A 24927-nucleotide genomic window follows, 5' to 3' on the forward strand; every position below is an offset into this window, starting at 1 on the left:
GAAATTGAATTCCTCACTTTTGCAGTTATCGTTCTCTATACTTATGGATCTTTTACCGAGGTGAAGTAGTTCAACCTAATGCCGAACGCTCCGACAGGGATCGTAGTGAGCAAGAAGACGGCGCTTCTCGTACCAAATGCAACCATTAGTGGCATGAAGATGTGAAACATTCCATCGAGCCGTCGAAGCCTTATCTTTCTCCGATAACGATCATGCGATGTGGAATATTACATCGTGTTACGAGAATCGTTTCATAACCGATACAGCAGAAAGCATTTTAAGTATGTAATATGTTGCAATAAGATCCGATGGAAAGGCTTACGGGCTTCAGTATGAAATCAAGATGGCTGGTATTCACGTTACAAAATTGGTTGTAGCTCACTTTGAAATAGAGAGCTCAATAAAACATGAATGGGATAGAAAGCATGTCACTTCAGAAGCCGATTCTCGGTCCTTCAACAGTATAGAGCCAAGAATCGATTCTAAGTATTCCCTTCCCACCACATCCCAGTGCATGATAAGAAACAGTGTATCAATTAGGTTAACGTAGTTGGCAAATTAATGGAAACATTCTCCCACTTTTCAAGGATAGTTCAATCGCTTCGTGTTGTTGCCAGGCAAAGAAACATCCGTGAGCATGTTTTTGTCTTCTGTCGTTCGGAAACCATTAATCATTGCATTATCTTTGCCCTTCAATTTACTAAACCAACGCGTACAATTAATGACGATCGGCTGATAGTGAAAGTCAAATGATGTTTTTCGCTATGCAATGCTAATTACGTACACAATTGTTAAAGACAGGGTCATTTTTCAAGCTGTTGAACATTTCATGATAGATTAATGTATCTTCTATGTTGATCTTTTGGAATGTACAGTTTGTGTTTTGTACCGTGAGTTACATGTTTTTCAAGCTCTCACAATAAAAGTCCTAGAGCTCTAAGTGGTAGTAAAATATCATAAAGGTACCTATTGCTTTACAACACGAAGCGAAAAAGACCTGTTTGTGATTTGAAATAGGATTGCGTACGTCGAATGGTAGCTGTTCGACCGTAAAAATACAACAAAAACGAGCGAGTGCTCTAAATTCGACCCAGAGTTTGGAAAATGCATTAAGTCCCTGTCAAAGTGTTGGTTTTTTGCCTTCCTTCCTCACCTCTTAAGTTCGTTTTTTTTTTTTTCGAAACAAAAATCCGACCTGATCCGGGAGTGGCTACTCTACACCAAGCGTAGAGCGTCTGCTACTTCAGTCGGTGTTACGAGTGCTCACGGCTTCCATTAAGTAAGGCATGATTTAGATGCACATTTAGATGTGTGCCTCCCTCGGGGACTATTCGGCAGCCTGGCCATACAACAACAGGACAACGTTACGTTGTGCAAGATATTGACGGGGCTGATGCTGGCAGCATGTTTTCCCTGCGTATGGATGGTGCAGAATCCCTAAGGCAACCACCTTGAGGTTTCAGCTTCCCATTCAACGAAACGGAAATAATGTATCGCCGTGGCACCCGATTCGGTGGAACGGTGAAGTGGGTACAGGAACGGGGCGCTTCGCACGGCAAATTATGCCGATGGAAAACAAAAACTCCGTACCGGATATTGATTTTCACCGGTAAACCCGATACCTTTTTCGAGAGTAGCAGTTGCCGTACGCTCGTGTTCGGCTATAGTTAGTGCCTGAGGGGATGAGACACATCAAAAGTAGAGAGACGGGTATTGGCTCTTCTGGATCGCAGGTTTCGAGCCGGTGCTGATAAATTGTTTTTGGTTGTTCAGTCCGCAAGCGAAATGTTGATTAAATATGTCTTGTGTACAAGAAGATAGAGTGCTTCGAAAGTAATTGAACTGTACGAATTAAGGCAAACATATAGCACAAGTATATCGAAAATTAGCATGCTAAAAGGTTTACAAAGCATGGCAAGTAGTAAAAAAGTCAATTATATAGTATTCAAAAGAACTTATATAAATATGTGTCTCTTCAAAATTTATTTCAGTAGTTCCATATTCATTCTTTGCAGAAAAATAAAACCCCACCAACAATTTTTATCTTTGTATCATTCTATTTTCAATTCTAGCTGTTTCAATAACGAATAGAACGCACAAAGTAACTAAGCAGTTTGGCGGATCTGCAGCGCACATTTTTCTATAATGAACGTCACCCCTTTCCGGTTTGATTTTTTTCAACCACGTCCGTCCAAACCCGTTTGCCGGATCCGGAGCGCGTCAATCGAAAGCAATCGCTCGACAGCCTATTGTAACATCAATCATATCAGGACAGTTTCCAGCTCAGTGATGACATTATTATGCTCGCTGATGATTCTTTTTCGGGATGCTTTTTTGCGTTGTTGTTGTTGAGTGGAAAAAGGACGGATTTTTTTTGTGTTCCATGGTACCGTGCCGGCGGGCGCTTTTGCTTCTCGCCCACCCGTATTTTCATTTTTGTGATAAACTTCCGACGAAATTTGTATCTAAAGTTTTCTTTTTCGCTGCACAGTAAGCTGTTTATAATTTCAGTCTCTGCTTCGCCTTTTTCAATCGTCGCAAACACCTTACGGCATCACTGATATGATCGTGGTCTTTTTTGGGGTGGGCAATTTCATCTGAATATACAATTCTTCTCTGATGGCAAATAAAAAAATAATTCACCGAAAAACAAGACATACAGTTTTCAACGCCGAAAAACAAACCGAAAGTGTTTCAACAGCACCACATCTAACACTAGGCAAACGTGAATGGGCACGATGGGGCTCGGTGTAGCAACCCGGAACCGAAAGGAAGTTGCGGGCACACGACAAAGCGTGCGGAATGTGCAGAGGAAAAAATACACCATTCAAACCGTGCCACCGTCATTCATATTTATGACATGACCCTCCGTGTGACAAGGTTTTCTCAGACCTTTTCCGCCGGGGTTTTTTTTTATCTACATATCTCTCGCTCGCTAAATGATGCGCCTCTTGAGCCACAACGGTGTGCAAACATATTCCCAAACCTCTTCCCTCTCTACCCTCTAACACCCCTTACTCAGAGAGACGAATGCTTTTCAAAGCCTTTTTGTATACCAAGCATATGTGCGTGTGAATGAGGAAGAGAGACGTGTGGCTGACCTCGCTACCTTTATCATTCGGGTAATGAAGCAACAAAAAAAACGATGATGCTCCAACCGGTCAATTCGAATCGATGAAGTTTGCCGGCCGAAAATGTCAGTCACAAGGACACGGCACAGTACTGATAGGGCTTTTTTCAGGCTGCGAGCGGAAATTAGCTCGAAACGAACCAACTCAACGGAAGCAGTCCATCGGATACCGTATTTGTCGGGGAGCTCAGTTTTTTTAGTCCTCGTGTTCAATTCACCATGACATAACATAAAGGAAGCGAGGCAGCAGCATGTGCATACACAAAAGGTTCTCGTTTTAGGTATCCCGCGTCCAATCTGTGCATTCAAATTGTGCTCGTTACAAGAGTCAGCGTTGCGTTGATTGGTAAATGAAACGCTTCCTCCCCCTCCTCCCTTGGTGCTCCATCGCTTTGAATTCGCCAATGGTTTTTTTTATCAATTTACCACCATCTGACCTATGCGACGGACACGAACTCAGGAAAATTACGCTCCATTCAACGGTCAGGAAAATGATAGGAGCTTTCATTAATTTTCTACCCCTTCGGCGATATTAGAGAACATGAGATAATAACCGACTCAACGCAAACAATGGCGAGATTATGAACAGGTCAAGGTACAGGTATGTTGACGGTTGAAAGTGAAAAGTGTAAAAAAATAACATGAATATGAAAACATTATTTAAAAAGCTTCCATTTCATCAGTTGAATCTTAAACTTCAAGATTCTAACAACAGATGAAAGAACAATTTATTGAACAAATTAACTTGACCAATGCAACCAATGCCAATCCAACAAAGCGTGAATAATGATCCCGTTTCTGGATTTACATCATCAAGGCTGAAATGCAAATTTTTGAGCTAATTAACCACGTTTATCTGCACAGTTCAAGTGTTAGTAAACATTTAACTCACTTCACAAGTGAATCGGATTAGAACGCTCAACTGGAAGAGCAATTATCACAAAAATGAATCGACACCATCCAACCGCAGTCGCCAAGTCTAAATGAAGGAATAAGCCGACCCGTTGGTAACACAAACCAGAACGCTGAAAGGACCAGCGTATGGCGTATGAAAAAAAGGGAAGCAAATTTGATGCAACCGCTTTTCCTAATGAGCAGCAAATTTAATGAAACTTTAATTTCTACACTAGCAGTAAAAAAACTCACCGGATAAAGTCACTTAGCCAATGTCGTTGGCACAGCAAATATGTTACCATGCGTTTTCGGTTCAAGAGCAAGGAGTTTAGCAGCATATTTCATCACTGCTTGTTGCGAAACAACTCTCTCTCTCTATCTCTCTCTCTCTCTTTCTCTCTATGTGAAAGTGGGTGTAAAAATGATTAAGACGGAAACCGTTTCGTGTCTGTTCCACATTCTACCGACCGACACCGAGAGCATGATCGACTATTAGTATGGAGCGGGCAATAAAAATAAGAAATGGTTGCGCCATGACGTGAAATGGATGAACGCAGAAAGAACAGAAAGGAAAAGTGAAAAAAAACAAAAAAAAAAACAAAAAAACAAAAAGAACAAAATACACCCAGCCACTGAAAACTTTCAGATTTATTTGCCAATCTTCAGCTTCCAGCTTTTACCGTCCTGCAGCAGTGTTGTCTAATTTGCCCGGCTCAGACAGGCGTGAAGAAGCGTGCAGAAAAAAAGGAGACTAATTATTTTTATCTCTTCGGGAGATTTCGGTGTCATCTGCACGTGCTTCATGCTGGTGCCTTGCCCAGCCGTAGCTTCTGGCTGGAGGAAAGTTTTCAAACTCGTCTGTTAGTATTTATTTTCAGCATCTGGGCATTCCTTTGCATGCAGTTGAAAATAGCGAATTGTTAGCTATTTTTATCAAAGGACTTCGTTACCATAGTTGTTTTAAAACCAAAGATTGCTAGATGCCAGGAAGGCATAATGAAAAAAGCTTTCCAACACATCGTTAGCAAAAGTACCGCTAACAGAAAGCTTTTAATAAATTTTGCGTTTATTAAAAACTCCTTTTTTCATAATATTTGTCTCTGTGCCAATATATTTCATTTCGTGTTGATTTTTCGTCTAAAAAAAAGCACAAACACGTCACGTTTAAGTATAGTATGTACCACGACTTTTTGGTACAATCGTCACATGTTTTTAACGTGAACTCATTCATGGTTTGAGAAAAGTTAAAAAATGTTTTGCGTACGGATCCGTTGAAAGCGTAATGTAAAGCGTGGATACCAAAGAAAAAGTGTGGGAACGTGAAGGGGAAGAGGAATGTTTCCATCCGACTTACTTTGATGGCATTTCCGGCACGGGCAAATTATGCTGACTATATTGGTAATGAAGTTACACAGTTTGCTATTCACTGGCGCTAGCCGAGCACCATTTTAGGATTCTGCTGTCGAAGCGCGTTCAGTAATGAGAAAAGCATTTCGAGAAATGAAATAATATTTTCCCTCGGCTACCGGGCGAATTAAGCAGTTGGCTGACGTACTCTCTACCAAACGACGTGGACGGAATTCCACCCTCCCCGAGAACATGATGACATTCCAAAGCTAATTGTAGCTCGCAATGGAAGAACGAAAGCGATTGAGCCGTTTTGGCTGCCGCAGCACTGCCAGCTAAATCACGAAAAGCGCAGTGCCAAGAATGGTTGCTACACGACGCAACGATCAAGCCGTACAAGCTGCCAATTATGTCCGATAATATTACTAGACTACGTAACACCACGCTATGTTTATTGACAAACCGTTGCATAACTCGATCTTGACAGAAAAAAAGCAAAGCTCAGCCCATATGACGCAAGTGTATAAATTAAATGCGAATGACTGGGTGAGTTTCGGATATAGTAATATGTAGTACATTCTGTTACAGTATTCCATTTGTCGTGTCTTGAAATCAATACCAATACTCAATCTCTAAGAAAATCCTAATAAATAAGTTGATTACACTGTATGCTGATCCAACTTCTTCCAAACATACCACTAGCATGACATCCTTACAATCCATTCTCATTCCTTACACAACACATGTTTTCCAAGAAGCGATTGTAGGGTCAGAAGAATTTCTATCATCATTCCGATCAAACCTCGTGTCTGTTCTGCTTATGTCTTCGGGTGCTCCACAGTTGATGATATGTCTCAGGTAAATTAAAAATTACACAGAAACCTAATGAACTACTCACATATTCGAACGGAAATAATTGGAAAATTCTTATAACTCGATGTTTCGTACCTTAAAGAATCGACTACAATTAGCCACAGCTATGCCAATAATACCGTGCCTTCCGGAACTAGTGATGTTGTCCACGATGCTTGTTTGATATCGCTAGCCATAAAATAGATCCATTCCTTCACTGGTCAACCCTCAGAAACATCATGATGCAATAGTACTCTAGTACGATATCAATATTGATGTAAAAAAGCTGTTCCAACCATCGCACACAGCGATTACAACAATGACCTACCGTTACAAACGGTCGTTTGATGCACGTAGGATACTTGATAGCGTGCAGCAGGCATTTGTGTTCCCCTTGTTTCCTGATACTATGCGCAAAAGATATCAGGCAAAATGACCCAATATTAGGACAAACTCCAACGAGCAGCAGCAACTGCGGCTAAGAAGCATCCACGCCAGTTGCCCGTAACCACCGAACGATTGACGCCGAGATACAACAAGTTAGCTGCAGCACGGCTACCATCATTAGTGCGGGTCATTCCGCCGTAAATTCTGCTTCCCTATTATCATCTTTAATTGGCACTCTCGGCAGCCTGGTACAGCCCGGAGCGATCAACTATTACAACTAGCGAACGCTTCCGGGACCGATCCAGTGTTTACATTCGCCATTCGTCCGAGGTAGACGGTTCACAAAAATGGGCGTCCAGCAAGTACGCCCATGAAATCCAGCACCGTTTGCAGCGAAAGAAAGGAACTGCCCAAGTGAATGAGCTCTCTGCCATACCATACTCCCCTGCTACAGCCCAGTAGCATAAACATCAACAACAATCACTTCGTTAACCGTTGCAAGTTATCGTCTTATCAACAGGTCGTTCCATAAGCGATGTTACGCTACACTATACCGAAGCACCAGCAGTACGAAACGTTGGTTCATGGACACATACGCATTCGATTGCAAAGGTTGCTGACAAGGTTTTCATATCATTTTCACTTCCACTGAGTGCACGACTAGACACTCAAGTGCATATTACACGTACAATCGAATTCTGGATCGGGTGCTGGGAACAATACCTGCATCTATTTGTATTCCACTCGTCGAAGCGTTCATATTTTACGGGTTTAACATAAGTTTGCCCTAACTTTACAGCGGCGATCTCATAGTTCGGGAAAGCGGTCATTTGCACGTGTGTACTATTAAAAAAGTTTGAAAGCTACACTTTGGCAGTGCCGAGCCAAACGCAATTCAATGAAAAGTGTTAAGTGCCCAACTTTGCAATCGGTAACAATATTTATGACCTGTACGAGTGCCATTTAAACTTCGTTCATTGTTCACCCTCAACGTCAGCCGTAGACTCTAAATTGCTTTCTCATTCATTGCACACAGGAACCAAAACGGAGTGCTTTTTTGCTAGCGGTAGGCGAACACCAATGCATCGATTGACTTTAGATCATCAAAATTTAATCATTCCGATCTGGGGGTTAAAGAAAAAGAGTAAACGAAAAAATCCCAAGAGTAGTTCTTGACCTCCTCCTACATCCAGTGAGAATATAATGCAAAACGTGCTGTCATCTACAGCACTTGGTACAGATCGGTCGCATCCTTTTTCGCTCGACACAACACCCTTCTGCCCTCGTTATCGTGCACATGCGATTATGGTGTGCTTATTGCCGCACCCGTGCTAAACCGGATCTCACCATCATTCCCTGCCGCATTATGAGTAGCTGTTGGTTTTTACTTCACCAGTATCATAAATCAAACTGGTCAAATTTATTCCCATCGAAAGAAGATTTACGGCCAATCGCTCCCAGCTGTCACCGAAGCTTCCAGAAGTCACGGCACGCCTCGTCTGGCGAACTGGTAAGGGTCAGTTTGAAGCCCTACTCTACCAGCTCATCTGCATTGCCTTCTATTTACGATGATGATTTTTTGGTGTTGAAAGTTTGTCCAACGAGGATCCCCTGGGTTCGGGAAAAGTAGAATGTTGAAAAATGGATTTAAATTGCCTCGCGGGTAAAATCGAGACTTTTTAAATTTGCCATAATGTTTCGTTCAATGCATCTGGCGTAAAAAAAAAACATACTGAAATGTCCGGATAGAATAGAAGTTCAGTGATAGTTTAGATTTGTTTTACATTGTCATTAAATGGAAACGAATGTAGAAAAAATGAAACATTCAACGACATCGACCGACACTGATGCCATCCGACAGGAGGTTGTCTCGGAGCATTTCAGGAACGGGTAAACAGAACGGGACGCGATAAAGCAAATCGACCGTTAGCCCGTGGACAGCCGGCGCCTGTCGACGCCATGATAAATCTGTTGGTAACATTCAAAAACTTCCAGCCCATTCAACGACGGTCCCTTTGAGCAGAATCGAGGCTCGGGAGTTAGGAAGCTGAGCTAAAGCTTGAAAAAAAAAACTTAACAAAATGTCCATTCAACACTTACGCTCGCTAACTGGACTGGGAACGCGAACGGAGTAAATTGGAAAAGTTTTCCATCGATTCGGCTACGGCCCTCCAACTTCCTCCCAGACGGACGGGTAAGCTAATATCGGTACCGAAATGTAGCTGTATGTCCTTGGGGAAGAAAGTTACACCGGATGAGGATGAATCGAGCAAAAAAAAAACTCATTACTTTATCGATTGAAATTTGGGATGGCATGCAGTAGAATCTTCGTGGGGGAATGCTAATAAACGGCAATTGCGGCTGTGCAGTGACTTTGAGGAGAAAACTTTTTGCAAATGTCCTCACCGCGCTGTTAGAAACGGATTGTAACAAGATGTCCAATTTTGGAATTTGTCTGATCAATCAGAATCAGAGAAGAATGCTATTAGTATTGAAATGAGAATATTTGAAAGGCTTCTTGGGCTTAGTTAGCTGTCAAAGTTCTTGCCACTCTGCACTGAAACCCGTATTTATATCTGGATCCAATCCAATCTGTGGATATTGAATGAGTTATAAAGCCAGGATCGTCAGATTTTGTTCTACAAACAAAGCTTTTATGTCAGTAGATTCATACAATGTGAAACTTTACTTTGGAATATATGTACGAATTAATACTAACAAATGTTCCAATGCAATGTTGTAGTGACCTATTCAAAATGGAATGCATGCAGCTGCACTGCTGGAATTATCCTATTTTCACAGCCAAATGCATTTTACCACTAATAGCACACAAAAGCACGAATGATATGGTTTTCATGTTGTGATACGATCGCAAATTATATGCTTCGATTGTTGACAGGTTTTTGCAACGCATTCCACTATTGCCACAAGGGATATGATGACTTTTCAACCCATGGGCAGCTTCCATACGATCCGCCTCTACGCAAGTGAGCAGTTTTGTCTGATGTTGAGGATTAATGCCCATCCTTTGTGCACTACATGATTGACTAATGGTAATTTTGTGCCACTAGCCAAAGCATAGCCGAAGAGCGTTAAAATTTATGCGATGTTAACATTTGGTCGAACTTGAGCAGCATACAATTCTGAAATGCATTGGCATTCAAAGTTTCCTTTAAACTGACACCCTAATTACAGAATATTTTAGTTTCAATTTTAACAAAAAGCCTGTGTATAAGGTATGTTGAAGGTTGCGACAGCAATCTATCATCTCTTTTGTACCATTGGATTGAAAATATGAAGCCGTTTTTTATTTTCCACTAGCGGTTTCAATAGTAATTATGTGATGCACTTTTCTTTCCAAAGAGACATCAACCATATCCACAGTGATTCGATAATAGTTCAAGTTGAAACCTCTTCAATTCACAAATCAATTAAAATAACTAGGCTTGGGCAATTTGATTCTTTTCAGTGAACGCGTGCGATGTAGTTCGTTCAGTATGATGAACTGAACGCGTGCGGTAGGTCAGTCGCTCAATTGTAGCTAAGTACCATTTTTTTAAATATTATGTTTAATTTTATCGAGATTTTAATGCAAGAACAAAAAGTTATTGCTTTTAAGGCTGCATTTTTAATTATAAATACCGTCAGTCCGAGATACGCGGTTCATACATAACTAGGTAACTAGGTTTTTACATTAAACCATTTATGTATCACAATTCATGCAGAAAATTTGAAAATTTCTGGTTTTTAAGAGGCTCTAAAATTTTTGGTAAAACAGTAATTTATCTTGCATTTGAGAATCCTTTGAGCCAATTATACTAATTGCACACAAGAACTTAGAAAACGTAGCTCGAGAACAAACTGTATATACTTAAGTTGATTTGTAACAAAAGCTAATATAAATGAGTAAAATCTACAAGCTTTCTTTTTTATGTTGCTGTGCGCTTAACGAGTTCTTTTTGTGCGACTGAACTAACTGAACGCGCGTGCGGCAGTGTGCGGCAAGAGTTCTTTTTGTGCGACTGAACTAACTGAACGCGCGTGCGACAGTGTGCGACAAGAGCTCTTTTTGTGCGGTAGTGTGCGACTGACCCCACTGAATACGAGTGCGGCAGTGTGCGACTGAACTAACTGAACGCGCGTGCGGCAGTGTGCGATAAGAGCTCTTTTCGTGCGGTAGTGTGCGACTGACCCCACTGAATACGCGTGCAGCAGTGAGCGACCGAACTAACAGAACGCGCGTGCGGCAGTGTGCGACAAGAGTTCTTTTTGTGCGGTAGTGTGCGACAGACCCAACTGAACACGCGTGCGGCTGTGTGCGAATGACCCATCGGCTATGAGTGTTCTTTCTCACTCAGAATGGGGTCTGTGTGCGGCAGGAGTTCTTTTTGTGCGGCTGTGTGCGATTGATCAATCTGACCACGCTAGCAATATGTGCATTCTTTCTTGCGCAAAGTGCGATCGATCTTCTTGTGTCGTTGTGTGTGACAAATTCTGCCGACCCAAAACGAATGTTTTTTTTTCGTTCAGTCTATGACACCGACAGTTATCTTGCATCTCTTTCAGAGCACATTTCAGTTAGTTCTGTATGCGTGCGGAAGACCTACCCGTTCACTTTTTCGCGTGCGGCGATCAACCGCACACTATAATGAACTGAGTGTGCGGCATAGGTCTCGCACAATTGTCCCATGCCTAAAAATAACGATTCAACCCGTCTTCTTTCGAATGGATTCCAAATGGATTGTGCCAAACGCTCTCGAATTGCACTGATGCTGCTTCTCGCTTTTAATAGCAGGTGGTGGCAAATCTTCGGATGAGATGAAATAATTAATGATCACCAACCACACCCGGCTGCATTACCATTACCACCAAAACCGGCCATTCATTAAATCTTCCGTTTAACATCTCACTCAATTAGAGCAACGGAGGAAAAATCCTTGATTTGCTAGGATAAATGACATTGGCTTTACAAATTCGTTCGCTCGATACTTTGGGATGGATGCTGGTTCTCTATTATTTCCATACCGTACGGGCTCGTCGCCCCTTCGAAATCCGCACTAATTTCTCACCTTTTTTGTCTGCCACACAAAAAAGGAAAAAGGTAGCTATACTAAGGAACATGAGACATGCGAGACGCTTGACGAGGAGGAATACTGGGAACGGAACATCTGGATCCGGAACGTTAAAGAGTTCTGCAAAATGTTGAAGGAAAGACTCTGACAACAGAGGCTACTGACGTCTGACAAAACCGGTTAACCCGGACAAGCGGTAAAGTTTGAATGAAAGCAGGGCAGCAGTAGCAGCAGCGACAGCATTCAATAATTCAGCCACTAAGGTAGCATGATTTATGCAGTGGGTGGACCTTCCACGAAATCCCCAAAATAATGTTGACTCGCTTGCGGCTCGATATCTGGGTACAGTTTTCACGATAGACTCATTTGTCCAACAAGTAAAAAGTTGTGAAAAGAGTAAACAATGTGTTTTAAAAGGGTAGCGTCATTCACCATCTATCCACCATTCGGTTTCAAAATTTATTCTGAATGGTTTGTGTCAATAATCTACCCCGCAGTGTTAGTAGCTGTGAACTCGCTTTTATATTCATAAAATAAATTTTAACATAGAAAGTATGTTTTTCAAGAATTTAACACTATAAAACCAAATATGGTTAATCAGCCATACTCAATGTTGTACTGAACACACGACCGGAATCACGTACATCCGTACGAAATCGTATCAATGAATAATTAAACGCAATTAATTACAATCAGACCCAACATTAGACTACGAATTCGAATCGTTTTCAACACAGATAGCAGTAGTAGGAGCGTAGTGAATTTAAACATTCTTTGACGTTTTCATGATTGACGATGTGTCTAAAATAGGTAAGTATCTTTGAGGTCAATAAATTATGTAGGATGTTTCTATTTTAACCTCAAATTTAATGCTAACGCTACGGATTGGATACGGCCAATCGACGTTAGATTCCTCGATCCTTCCTTAGTCATTTAATTACGCCTAATTGATGAGGGGATTCGCTACTTTAACCAATGCAGCAAATACTAACATAAAGGTAATAATTCTATAGACTTTACCAGAACTCAAGCTACTTTAATAGTCAAACTAGTTTGCCACTTAAACTTTGAGCCTAACGTGAAGAGGATGCACATACGCAGAGGATCGATCATCTTAATTTTATACCAGTCTCCATCAAACTTCCTGCTAGGACGATAACTTATCCAAGAATACGGTGATAGTTCGATCCACTTAAGATTCTAGCCGCACAAAATTTGCCCCCAGTACGACAAGGACCGAAACAAGCGGTAAACCAGGAGCTTGGATTGGATATGGATTGATGGCAAAGTTGTGGAAAGTTTCCGCACACTAGAAACTACACTTACATGGGCCTTTTCTAGTCCCGGAACAGCCTCAAACTGCTCAAGCTAATGAATTTTAATTCACTCCATCTTAAAGACTTTTGGAGTATGGGTTCTGTTGAAAGTTTCATGAAATGGTCATTTCCCAATTGGCGCTCCTTCAAGAAATGCTGGAATAAGCTTGATTAGATCAGCTTCGGGCTGGAACACGGGGTAAGGATGGAAGGTATCTCTTGATGTTCGCCACCCTAAACAAACTTTCACCCACTTCCACAGTAAACATCTAATGCTGGTGAATGTATTTGGCCCCTTTTTAGGGCAAAGAATTTGTACTATTTGCATTGTAAATTCTTCTACCCATTCGGGCTTTTAATGTGGCTACCAATAGTAGCCATTTGCTAAAATCGGTCAATTCCTAGAAAAGCTACATTCCAATCAATATTCCTTGAACATTGTCTTCATTTCCGAGGCATGCTGGCACCTTGGCCGGGGTTACACATTCTGAGAAATTCATTGAAATTCATCTAACGTAATTAGAGACGGCATCTGCTAACCATTGACCAAGGTTTCGGCGATACACGTCCTGGGCAGCATTGAATCCCGTTCTAGTGTTCAATAGATTGCTCTCCTATCCTTCACAGTCGAGCACTACACCATCGCTTTGTCGATTATTTCCGCCGGAACAAACAATCATTTGATCTAAAGGAATTCGTCCCACTCTTGCGCATCAAACGTTTAGAGCAGTAGCAGCTCGACAATACACACTGGAAAAGTACACACCAAGGTCTACAAGCTACAACAAGGGCGTAGGCATTACCTGATGTCCGGAGCAGATGGAACCGTTTGGCACTCGTATTCTGAAAGGGCTATGTACAGGGCAGGATGTACGGGGACCCCAGCGGGACGGTCCCGGTAATGGCACTGAGTTAAAACTGTTCGTATTGCTGCATGGATTACAGAGCGGTGGCGGTGGCAGTGGTGGACCGTGCAGGGACAGCTGCGAGGGACCGTGCACCAGCGTGCCCATGCCGGGTCCCGCCCCGCCCGGTCCGACCACGCCCTGGCCCACCGTCACTGGTCCCGCGCCCGCTCCCGGCGGTAGCCCTGGTCCGGGGCCATGATGACACATCGGTCCGCCGCAGTTCGGTATCGGCCATTGGCCACCACTGTTGATTCCACCGCCGCAATAAGGATCCACGGCGAAATTTTCTTGGCTACCAGAACATTGCAACCTCAGCGTTGGCGGTGGCGATGATTGTCTCGAGTATATTTTGAACCGTACAGTGCAGCAATTCCGGGCAACACTCGCGCTTTACGTCGTCTTCGGCTACTGTCCGGCTGGGGGCGTGCGTGGCGTGGTCTTCCGTTGACGCATTCACACGATGTGTGTGTAGGATAGTAGTTTACTATTTTAGTAGCGTGGCTCGTTTGCCGTACGCCTGCAAAGTAACGTTCGGGATGTCCGTATCCGCTGCGGTGTTGCTGTGCCGTTCTCCAATCAGGATGTACACCATCACCGGTGCCACCTAATCGATACGCTCGGCACCATTATCAGGCGTAGCACAACTCATTGAGCAATTCAGAGCAAGTTGTCCATAAATTTAACAAACTCACGGACACGCGTACTTATATACACAAATTCACACGCACCGACACAACTACTGGAACACACTTTTTTCCACGCTGGGGGCGATTGGTGGGCACCCTTCCAAAGTTCGACCACGTCTCCACACAATGACACTTCCGAGCGTTTGCCTTCCAAAAGCCAATTTCGCGTATCGAGAGTGTGTTTTTCTTCTCTCTATCTCTTTTTATCGTCACTTTTACACTTATCTAACAACGTTTCTTACTTGTTCGGTGTTGTGAGTTGCTGTTAGAATATCTGTGCACAAACCATTGGAGGAAAAAACAAACGCACATTGAGGTTAGGGTAAAAAAAATGGACCAAGTACACCTCCCACCCGTTGAGTAAGACAGTTTGGCTTCACGCTGAGAATGTTGAAAAAAAAAACACACACAGGTCGATCGATTTCCTTCGCTGCGTTTTCCCACACAGCCACCAACACACAATAATCACTGAACCGAAGAAGCTCGTACAAATTAAAGATAAGCGCACCAAGGTTTCATTGTTATCGTCTCCAGGCGTACTTTCCGCGTAGCTGGATGCTGCGCCTTTTGTTCCTTTTCTTTTTTTTGCTGTTTCTTACCACTCTTTGTGTACGATCTTTTGCTCCGTCCACTTCGTACACCTCGCTGCAGTGACGACGCTGCTTTTGCGTGTAATTTAATTTTTGCTAGCTCAATTTGCCTATAGGGTTGCTTCTGCGGAACCTGGTCGCTAGCTCATATTGCTCCCCAATAGCCTCGAGAGCAAAGCATTTCTTTTCAGCATGGCATCTCGGTGTGTCGGTGGGCATTACAAAGACGACCACCGTTCGGAAGAATATTAAGATTCAAAATTAAAGGTGAAAACGCTGCGCTTTAAGTTAATAAAAAAAGCAATTCCTTTTAATGATGTTTTCCTACGTTCGTTCGTATGTTCATCCGTTTCTAGGTTTGGTAAAGAGGGCAGTTTTTTCGATGTTGATCACACAGGAATTGGACTTTTCCGAACAATATGGTCCCTCGTTCTCTAGAGCACTTTCGCACTATCAAATACATTGAGAAATGTTTGCCAAAGTTTTTAAGCACTCAAGTGTAGACGCGGTGAAAAAGGACACAGTAAAACTTAACGATGAGAAATAAAATGAAGATTGTGTCATATTTCATGTCTATGAACCAAAACCATGGTAGGGGCAAATGTTTTGCTCGGCTAATCGAAACATCATTGTTATTGCTGCTTAATAGACGAGATTTACTAAACTTAAAACATTCTACAGTTTAGTAAATTTAGATTTCTTTTTGATTGTTCTAATGGATAGTAATGGTAATGTATGCTACTTATTTCAAAATCAATTACAATTCTCTGCTTCTGATCTAAAATCACCTATCTTAAGAGCCATTTCTTCAAAAGACGTAAACGAAGATTTGAAGGGCAAACTAAAAAAGTGTAAAAATCAATGCACATAAAGATCACACAAAAAACTCCAACCATTACTTCCCACGAAAGCTCGTCTTAATCGATGAGATGAAACACCTCCATCCACTCCCATTCCAATACTGAGTAAAAGCAATGGGAATAAAGAGAGTTTGTTTTCGACTTTGGCTAAAAACTCGGCCGAAGATCTGACAGGGAAAGCAGTGCCTGCAAGAAAGGCGAGTAAATGGCCACCATTTTCCCCCGTAGCCGGTATCTGGGTTGCAGCAATTTTTCACTGACTGTGCAGTTTTCCCGAATGGGCGGGAGCAGCAGTTTTTCAAGGACTCTCGCGCGGCACTGCCCACCGTTTGCCGTACTCGACCGGAAAAAGGGGTTAAGCGTTAGACCAGCCATAAAGTTCAATTTATTTTTGCTGCTTTATTGCCACTGCCAGCAGGCGAGCGAGTCAGCAAGCGAGCAAGCATGCGGAGAAGGATTGAATTCTTAGCGTTCGCTTTTTCAAACACGGCTGTCATAAGTGTCAGAGACGTAATGCCGACATTTTCCCAACATCGCCAATAAGTGAAGCGTACCGTAATCGAGCCGACTGGAAATCCGCTGGAAGATCTCCTGCCTCTCGAAATCTGTCTTATCGTTCTAGTTGCAGCCGAAGCAATATGACTTACAAAAGTGCAGAGAGCACACGGAAGAACCTTTTTATCGACGACACGGCGGGCGCAAAGCGGGTAGAATGAGCTTGAAGCCTTCTTCCTGCGGTTAGGCCCAAGCAGAGGAGTTATTTCGAATGTAATCGATTGAAAATGCATTTCCGAACGTGCACGGCCCGGTGCCACTAATATGGCCATTTTTACGACCAATCGACTATTGTTCAACGAGCCATTTTGAAATGGTTTGCAGTGACAGGAAAACCGCATGCACCAACTGGCGGACTGGGAGGAAAGGATTTAAAACAAAAAAAGAGGCGAGATAAATAAATGAGCAGTCCGAGCTTAAAGTTTGCTGTCATAATAGTTCATCTGATTATCTGGAACGAATTCAAACGTCATTAGGCAAAGTAAACAGGGCGAGTCGCATGGAGCAAATGGAACGCGTATGATTAATCTTTCAAATTCGATCAGTCACGCCTGGGCAGGTGCCGGAAATGAGGAACAGAAGAGCGCAAAAAAAAAACAACCGGAAATGGGATAATCGGTTAAAAACGGTTGCATAAATATTTGCCCAAATGCCACCATAAAATCGTTTCCAACCGTAGGGGTTTTTTAGCTTTCCCTTTTTTTGCCGACACTGTTTCGTTTCAATTATTTTCAATGCTTTTCGAGCCGCTCTACATAATTTTGACGAGTGCCCATCACACTTGAACATTAAAAGTCCCGTCCGAACGTGCCGTGTGGCATTGCGCTGCGTATGCATGTTGGAAATGGTTCGGAAACGAAGGATGTTTAAATGTCCATTCGGGTGTGTTATTTTATTTTATTTATTTTTTGCTGCTGCTGCTGCTGCTGCTGCTCCTCCCCAGCTAAAGTAATAATCCTTGTGCTGTATCTCATCACACGCACATATTCCCGTTGTTGATGCATTTGACTTTATCCAATCCTTCTACTCGCACAGAATCAAAAGGGGGGAAACAGAACGGTCCCCAAACAGCCCGTCATCGCTCCACAATTGAGTTCTTATTTTGGGGTGGCTCTTTAAATCGCCTGGCGTTCGGTTCTCCCAACCCCCATTTCGGTCATGAATTTTTTATGATTTATTTTAAACCTGTCATAAAACATGTGCTGAATAAACAATGCGCATCACACACCACGCGTCAAAACCCCTTGCTTGCTGCACACTTCCGCAATGATGGCACTTGTGCAAATAAGCCGCCTAAAGCCGTTTGTTAAAAAGAAAATAAAGTAGTGCCATTGCCAGTGGTTCACTTTCAATGCCGCTGTCCCGATTGCGGTCTCCAGGAGCCGATGGAAACGGAAACTGTGGCATCTGTTCGCATAAGTAACCCACCGCTGAGTGCTATTTTCCTTCCATGTAATGACAATTTTGACCTAATTAAAAGTGGAAAAATGTCCTCCCATAAGGTGGGTGAACGGCATGCAGCACCAACTTCAACACTGCTAACAGGGCGGCAGTAAGGCTCATGTATCACGGCTCCGTGCTGAAATCTGTAACTCCTGTGCCGTTGGCTCTGCTTGCTGCTGCGCCCAGTTTTGTTTTAATGGCTATGCTAATGTTTCCGCGGGTTGCATTTCCCTGTGTTATGCCGCAATGCCGCACGCTCCTCGTGGGGCTCATAATTAGGATAATTGAAATTTAATTTTTATTTTGATCATAACTCGCGCGATATAATTATAAACGGTCCTGCTGCCACAGCTTGCCTAGGCGGTCTGGGATTGCAGTAGGAAAAGAAACGCTCGCCAAACACACAACCAAAATGCACACACACACACACATACACTCGTTCTCGGCTCGTTTGAGCAGGAACAGTGCTGCGAGCCAAATTGCCGACGACGGAAGGCTTGACGATGGAAAACGTAAAACCATATAGCGCGAAGAATATTGTCCTTCCTTTTCCGCCATGCAAGATACGCGAACCAGCCAGCCAGCCAAGAAGAAGCCAGCCATTGGCCGCACAGAAAGCAGTGTAAGAAAAACCCCAAGATGGAAGTATTAATTATTCTCACGATGGTATTATTCCAAAACCGGCACACCGAAAACATTCACATCCTTCCCTTCCCGCCCCTGGCGCATGGCATTTCAACTTTTCACGCTCCTCGGCCGCGTTCGAACGCTACGACAATTCGTCGGCCGAGCAGCTTCAGCACGTACCACGCATACCGCATCCGGATCAACTTTGCCATACTTTTTCGTCCGTAAACTTTTTCTCCGTCAGGCCGCGCACACGATATGGCTTTATTAGACTTGAAATTAACAAAGTTTTTTCACCCCATTGTGTAAGCGCGCTTGTGGGTAAAAATCGAGCAAATGGAGAGGGAGGATCAGGAGATTGACACTAGGACACTTCCTGGGGATCATCTTTCTTCTTCGTGCGGCGGGAAGAACCTTGTCAGCTAGCCAGCAGGCAGAAGAGGGACAGTGCCAGCCGGTCACAGCATTGTCACCCATGCTCGAGTTTTTACCCGCCCGACGCCATCATCCCTCGCTTCCAACAGAATGTGTATGTTTTTCCACGTGCCATTGCCCAACACAAATAACAACACACAATGAAGGCCTAACTAAGGTCATAACTGCTGGTAAAATTCTCGTTCACACGCTCCTTTGCGAAGCGTCACCCCCACGAAACCGTTGCCGAATTTCTGGAGGCATTCTTGGGAAAATAGCTACGCCACTCACATACTTCGTTCGCCCCTCATACGCCACACCACTGCAGATGATTCAAGCGATAACAAGTTTGTGGAAGCGAATTAAAATTTGACACTTGCCCAATAAACTCGGCGGAAAACTGAGGATGGTAAGGGACAGGCGCACGAAACGGCCAAACTTGCTCATGTACCGCAGTTGGTCTTTGCCGCCCATACCGATGCCAAAATCACCAAACATGGTGCGCATTTATTGCAGGATAATTGCTTCTGATGAGTGGGATGTGATTAATTTTCTCGCTTAAATGTAGCGTTTGAGTTCTTGTGTAAGACATCTAACGAGACAAAAAACGAGAGAAGTATCTTTTTTTCTGAATCACTTGAATCATACATAATCATCAGTAGAGCGGGGACAAAAAGCAAACACTCTGAATTTCATCCTGGAAAATCCTTCCGAAATAAAACCAAAGAAACGAACTATGCTCCAACCAAAGCACTTCACAACAAGCAGGACAGCAAAGAAGCCGGGGCTGCTCATTCATTCCTCATCTATGATTCAGTGGGTATTTTTGTCAAAATCAGCTTATCATATTTCATACCGCTGCTGTTGATGATGCTGCTGCTGCTGCTGCTGCTGCTGCCGGGTCTTATTTTCTCAAGAGTCTGACAAGCTCTGAACAAAACTGTTCATCACTACTGAATACGTACGTTCGTATCACATGCTGAATGCACACGAGCTGCACACGCTTCGCGCATACAAACCAGTGCAATCCCGGTTTGCGGCGACAAGTACACGATATCGCTCGGCGTCTTTCAGAACAAAGGGAAGCAAAAGAATAATGACAGGACGCAACGTACGGATAGCCAGTGCTGCTGTGGCATAGTGACAAGAAAATGCAATCCAACGTAGGGGTCTTTGGTTTGAGGTCAGTGTCGCTTAAATCCTTTTTGATCGTTGCGGGCCACCAGCAACGATTGTAGCTGCTATGCAATCGAGCCTGAGCATATGTCATGAAAGATAAACCCATCCTTCCTCATGGTATTGCAGCATTCTTCAAGTGGATTGATGCTTTGTATCTGAGTGGATCACTACATCAACGTTGCAAGACAATCTAATTAAGATGTTTTCGCTTTGTGTGTTGAAACAATAGGACTTTTTCTTTCCTGATGTGTTTTTTGAATAATGTTATATGTGTTATATGTTTTCATTCGATAAAATATTGACGTAATTTCGCTTTTTCAAGCAGAGACCCCAGACCATTCGGATTATGAATCGCTGCTCCAAAACATGAACACGGCGAATGCGAACATTATTACATTTTTTAATGCTTGACAAATCCACCCATTACTACAAATCAGATCGAATCGTTCAAAACATATGATCGGGCTGGTACAGCTTCTAAGAAATATCTTATGGTAAAGGCTCAACATCGCCCAGTTAACCTCAAACACTTTATCAAACCAACACACATACGTACATAAATCTACGCCCAGTACACAGATTTTTGGGCCGATTTGGTTGCCTATTGGGCGAGCAAAAATGTTGATCAGATTGTACCATAAAACCTGACTAATGTGTAGCTGCCCCCGTTTCCTCCACGGTTAACTAGTTCGTCCGTTTCTCTTCTCCCTTGGATTGGTTCGATCTTTCTTCGACCAAATCCCCGGATCTGAGTTGCTCGGGACATGAATTATTTTGGATACGGTAAGTAAGATGTGTGCTTCTCGCCTGAATTTTCTCTCTTTCTCCTTCGTTGGTACCGAGAGCCGGGTGCGAGGGAGTATGTATATGTTCATGTTTATTCATGAAGCTAACCGAAGGCCCGGTTCATGTGCGCGCACATGTTCCGTGTTTGTCATCGGGCTGTCGAATTTAGCACACAGACACACGCAGAGCGCGGCAATGAACTTCCCCCAAAGGATGCTTTGAAACGGGTGCAAAAACATTTCCGGAAAACATAACCTCGTGTAGAAAGGGATGGCGAATGCGTTGCGTTGGGTGGAAAAAAAGGATAAAAGGCAGCGCAAACCGATTTCAGATTTAAGGATCTTGTATTCTTTTTCGTGTTTGCTTCGTACCGAGAAATCCCGATGTTTTGCTGCGTTAGCGGGGCGCGACAAACGGAAAGTTATTTGGATCGCAGCGGGGCTCGAGTGGAAGGGCTTAGGCTCACGCTGCTTTCAAGCAATCGGTGCTCAGCGGTAGGCTAATGTCGAGATTGGCCCCCGCTCCCACATCGACGCAGCTGACAGTCTTCGGTAAAGTGATGAAAACCACCGCGCCTCTCTCCCTGCGAATAACCGGAATTAGCAAGCAAAGGGAACGCACTTCGTGCCAGGATATCGCAGCCAAAAAGTGCTCTGCTCTAAAGCCTCGGGAGTGACGTGTGTATTTTACCAGTTTCCTACCATTTTCCTCCACAACGCGACAGCCGAGTTGGAGCTACAGTTCGAGGAAATTAATCATTGATAAGATGATTACAGTTTCAAATCTGTGCCACCGGTCTCTCAGCGTGCATTTAGAGAGTTCTCTTCGCGATGTGCAAAGACGGAACGGGAGGGATGTTGACGGGGTAGGATTTATCGTACCGCCAGGAATATACAGCGCAAACTGAGCCGATGAAATTGAACTCCCCCGGTTTTGCCGCTCGTCTGCCTAGCAATGGTAAACGGCCTGCGGAAAGCAAGAGACAGGGCGCGTAATGGCACAAGAAGTGTTGTCAGTTCTGCGTACTCGTTCGAAGGTAGCTGTGTTACCTATTTCATGAATGAAGTTTTAATAAAATATCCTCTTCGACGCTGATCCTTTCGTTGAAGGATTTCACCTAACCCCGCCTTGTTTACCAAGCACTCGTTCGAATACTTCTTTGTAAAACGAAGACTAAGACTATTTGTTCTAAAATACTAAAGAACTGTGTTCTAAAAAAATGAGCTCCTTTCTGAGTAGTCAAGTATAATCCATGTCATTTAAAAATGATTTTCAATTGTTTCAACGGTTTGTAAATGTGTGCGGCACGTATCAACTAGCGTCACAAGCATATCAAAAGCACGTATGGAGCACATCATAAAATTGAAAATTTGAATGTGTCTCCTACGCAAATATGTTCCTCTTTTTCCACCCATCCCCTCAGCTACCGCAACACATTTTCTGTTCGCTTTGGAATCGCTTTTCTATTCGAATCAACATGTCCACGCATCACATTTTCCCCGAGCCAATATTGAAACTGCTCGTTTCAATGTTTTCAATCCTTCTTTTTTCTGGCAAAAGTGCGGAAGTAGGTGAGACGGGAAGAATTGGCACACCAAAACGTCCTCAGTTTGTCAGTTCGCCTTTTCCAGCTACTCGCCCTCCTCTATACTCCTCGTTTGGCAGTAAGATAACATATGCCACAGGCGGTAACAGCTGCGTACACACGTACTGGCCTTCAATGCCAGTTTTATTGTCCCAAGTATCTTCCAAGACGCCTAATCCAAATACCTCGATCGCTCTCGCACAGACTAACGACGATGCTCGACTAACCGAGCATGGTGCGTGAAGGGCAAAATGCCATAAGCGGTTCCGGTACCGCAAAAGACGTCGCGTATCGGTTCGAAGCAGGAAGTGCGATGGCGCTTTAAGTGATCAGGGCTCCACCGTCCTCCTTCGCAGCTCGGGGTTGACCATCACTCGTTAACCTGCTCGTCTCTATTCTAACCGCCCGTTTGGACGATGCTTTCGTCCTTCTGGTCGGCCGAAAAGGCCCCTCTGTACAAACCGAAACACGCTCTGATGGGAAAGTAAACACGGTTCACTGTATAAGTTCAAACAGGGCTAAATTGGAAAATAAATAGCGCCAACGAAACGGAGGATAATATGCTTCAAGGTGGAGCAAATTTTGGATATCATGAAACACCACACGGGTGGGTGAAGGGAAGTCGTGCCTCCTGTGGCTAGTATAATATTTCCAGGCTCGGCATGATGTCATCGCTGCACTGCTAAAGCGTTCTTGCAGCGGTGACTGCTGATTTTTCTGTACATCCACTGCCGAAGACTACCGGACAGATTGTGTGAATAAAAAAAGGTCGAGCTTTCATTCGCAGCGGTTTACAAATCAAAGCATTATTAACGCTGCAGAAAAAACAAAACCATACTATCGTAGGCAACTCTGGTAAACCAGTTTGAAGTTTTACCCAGTAGATTCAATTGAAAAAATACAAGCTGCTCGACTGCTGAGAAGATCAAAGATTTGATTCATGGGGAATAAACCTCAACGAACATTGTCACAAATGATGTAAGGACGGGCAATAAAAAAATTAAACCAAACCTTAAAAAATCACATGTTTCTACACTAGAAAGCTTTATTATTCGAAATATTTCACAAAAAATTACTTAGAATCTTCACAGCCACACATTCATCTACCCCATACTCGAAGAAACCCCGCACACGTACACACCCACACTTTGGCGGTTCGTAGTTGATAGACAAAAGGTACCCCCTTGAGCCGCCCAAGAAGATTATACGTTGGGTAGTTTCTTCAAGCTGAGCGAAAGGCTTATGCTAAGAATTGCAAATATACGAATAGATGCGGAAAACAAACAGCCCCAACACCAACACCAACTGCGATAGGCGTGGGAAATGGGCAGGAAAAACAAACACCCACCGACACGTCTTGTTGCTGCGCGGCCCTTTCATGCAAACACGCTAGGGGAAACCTTCCCAGCTTTACAATATTGCACAGGGATGTTAAATTTATTTGCTTTTAATCCTGCTTGGAGGGGTTCGAACAGGTTCGATTCGGTTATGTAACGTGGTTTGGGGGTTTTAATGGCTTCTGCACCGTGTGTTCAACCCACTGGCGGCCTATCGGGGAATGACTGGCAGATCCTAACCTGCCTTGGAGGACGTTCGTTCAGCGGTAAGTGTCCGTGAACGAGGGTGAACCAGCAGCATGTGGTAACATAAACTAAAACGATTAATATTTGTCGTGTGTTGCGATATGTTCAGACAATTAAATCGGAGCTATTTCGTAAATTTGTGGAAAACTTTATCCTTTTTGCTCACAGCTGAGACTCGATGGTTTCTCTCTTTACTTTGTTAAAACCATGCCTTTTCAACATATTTCCTAGTATTACTATCCTGACTTTCTTTCACAGCGAATATTGTGGAGTTACAAACCGAATTTCTCGCTTTATTCTAATTGTACCTAGAAAAGGGTACCACACGAGGGGTAGAGCAGTATCTAGCAACGGGAGAAAGACCCGAATCAATTGCGTTCGACCTTGCAGAAATTGCTACGTCTTATTAAAAAGCTATCCGACTCTCCCGGATTTTACGTTATTATTAATTAACAAAACTGTATTCCTCCACTCTCTGTATGAAATTTCATTCTTGCTCGTACATTACACTCCAACCCAGACAAAACCATTTGGTCAGCCACATATATGTGGTTTTGTAAAATCATCCTACGTCAAATGTCAAACATCTCATCCCAAACATCTTTGTGTCTAACCCTTTTTATTGTACTTTCCGCAAGGGAACACAAAATGTAGATACGACCCTTATCCTGGTACTGAAGATGTCTACCTTCCCTGGATTGCAACACCACCTG

General features: G+C 43.3%; 1 protein-coding gene across 17 annotated transcripts in view; it reads right to left on the reverse strand.

Moving 5' to 3' along the window:
* LOC121589497 (peripheral plasma membrane protein CASK) overlaps window positions 1–24927 on the reverse strand; it is a 204708-nt gene that overhangs the window by 79131 nt on the left and 100650 nt on the right. For 2 of the 17 annotated variants that reach the window (XM_041908461.1, XM_041908462.1), the window contains exon 2: window positions 13802–14866. The exons of the other annotated variants lie outside the window; for them this stretch is intronic. In XM_041908461.1, the coding sequence (XP_041764395.1) occupies window positions 13802–14113 (312 nt within the window). In that variant the 5' untranslated portion in view covers window positions 14114–14866. The remainder of the gene's footprint in view (window positions 1–13801; window positions 14867–24927) is intronic. 17 annotated transcript variants of the gene reach the window in all.

This window comes from Anopheles merus, chromosome 2R (genome assembly GCF_017562075.2).
Source record: "Anopheles merus strain MAF chromosome 2R, AmerM5.1, whole genome shotgun sequence".
Taxonomy (NCBI): domain Eukaryota; kingdom Metazoa; phylum Arthropoda; class Insecta; order Diptera; family Culicidae; genus Anopheles; species Anopheles merus.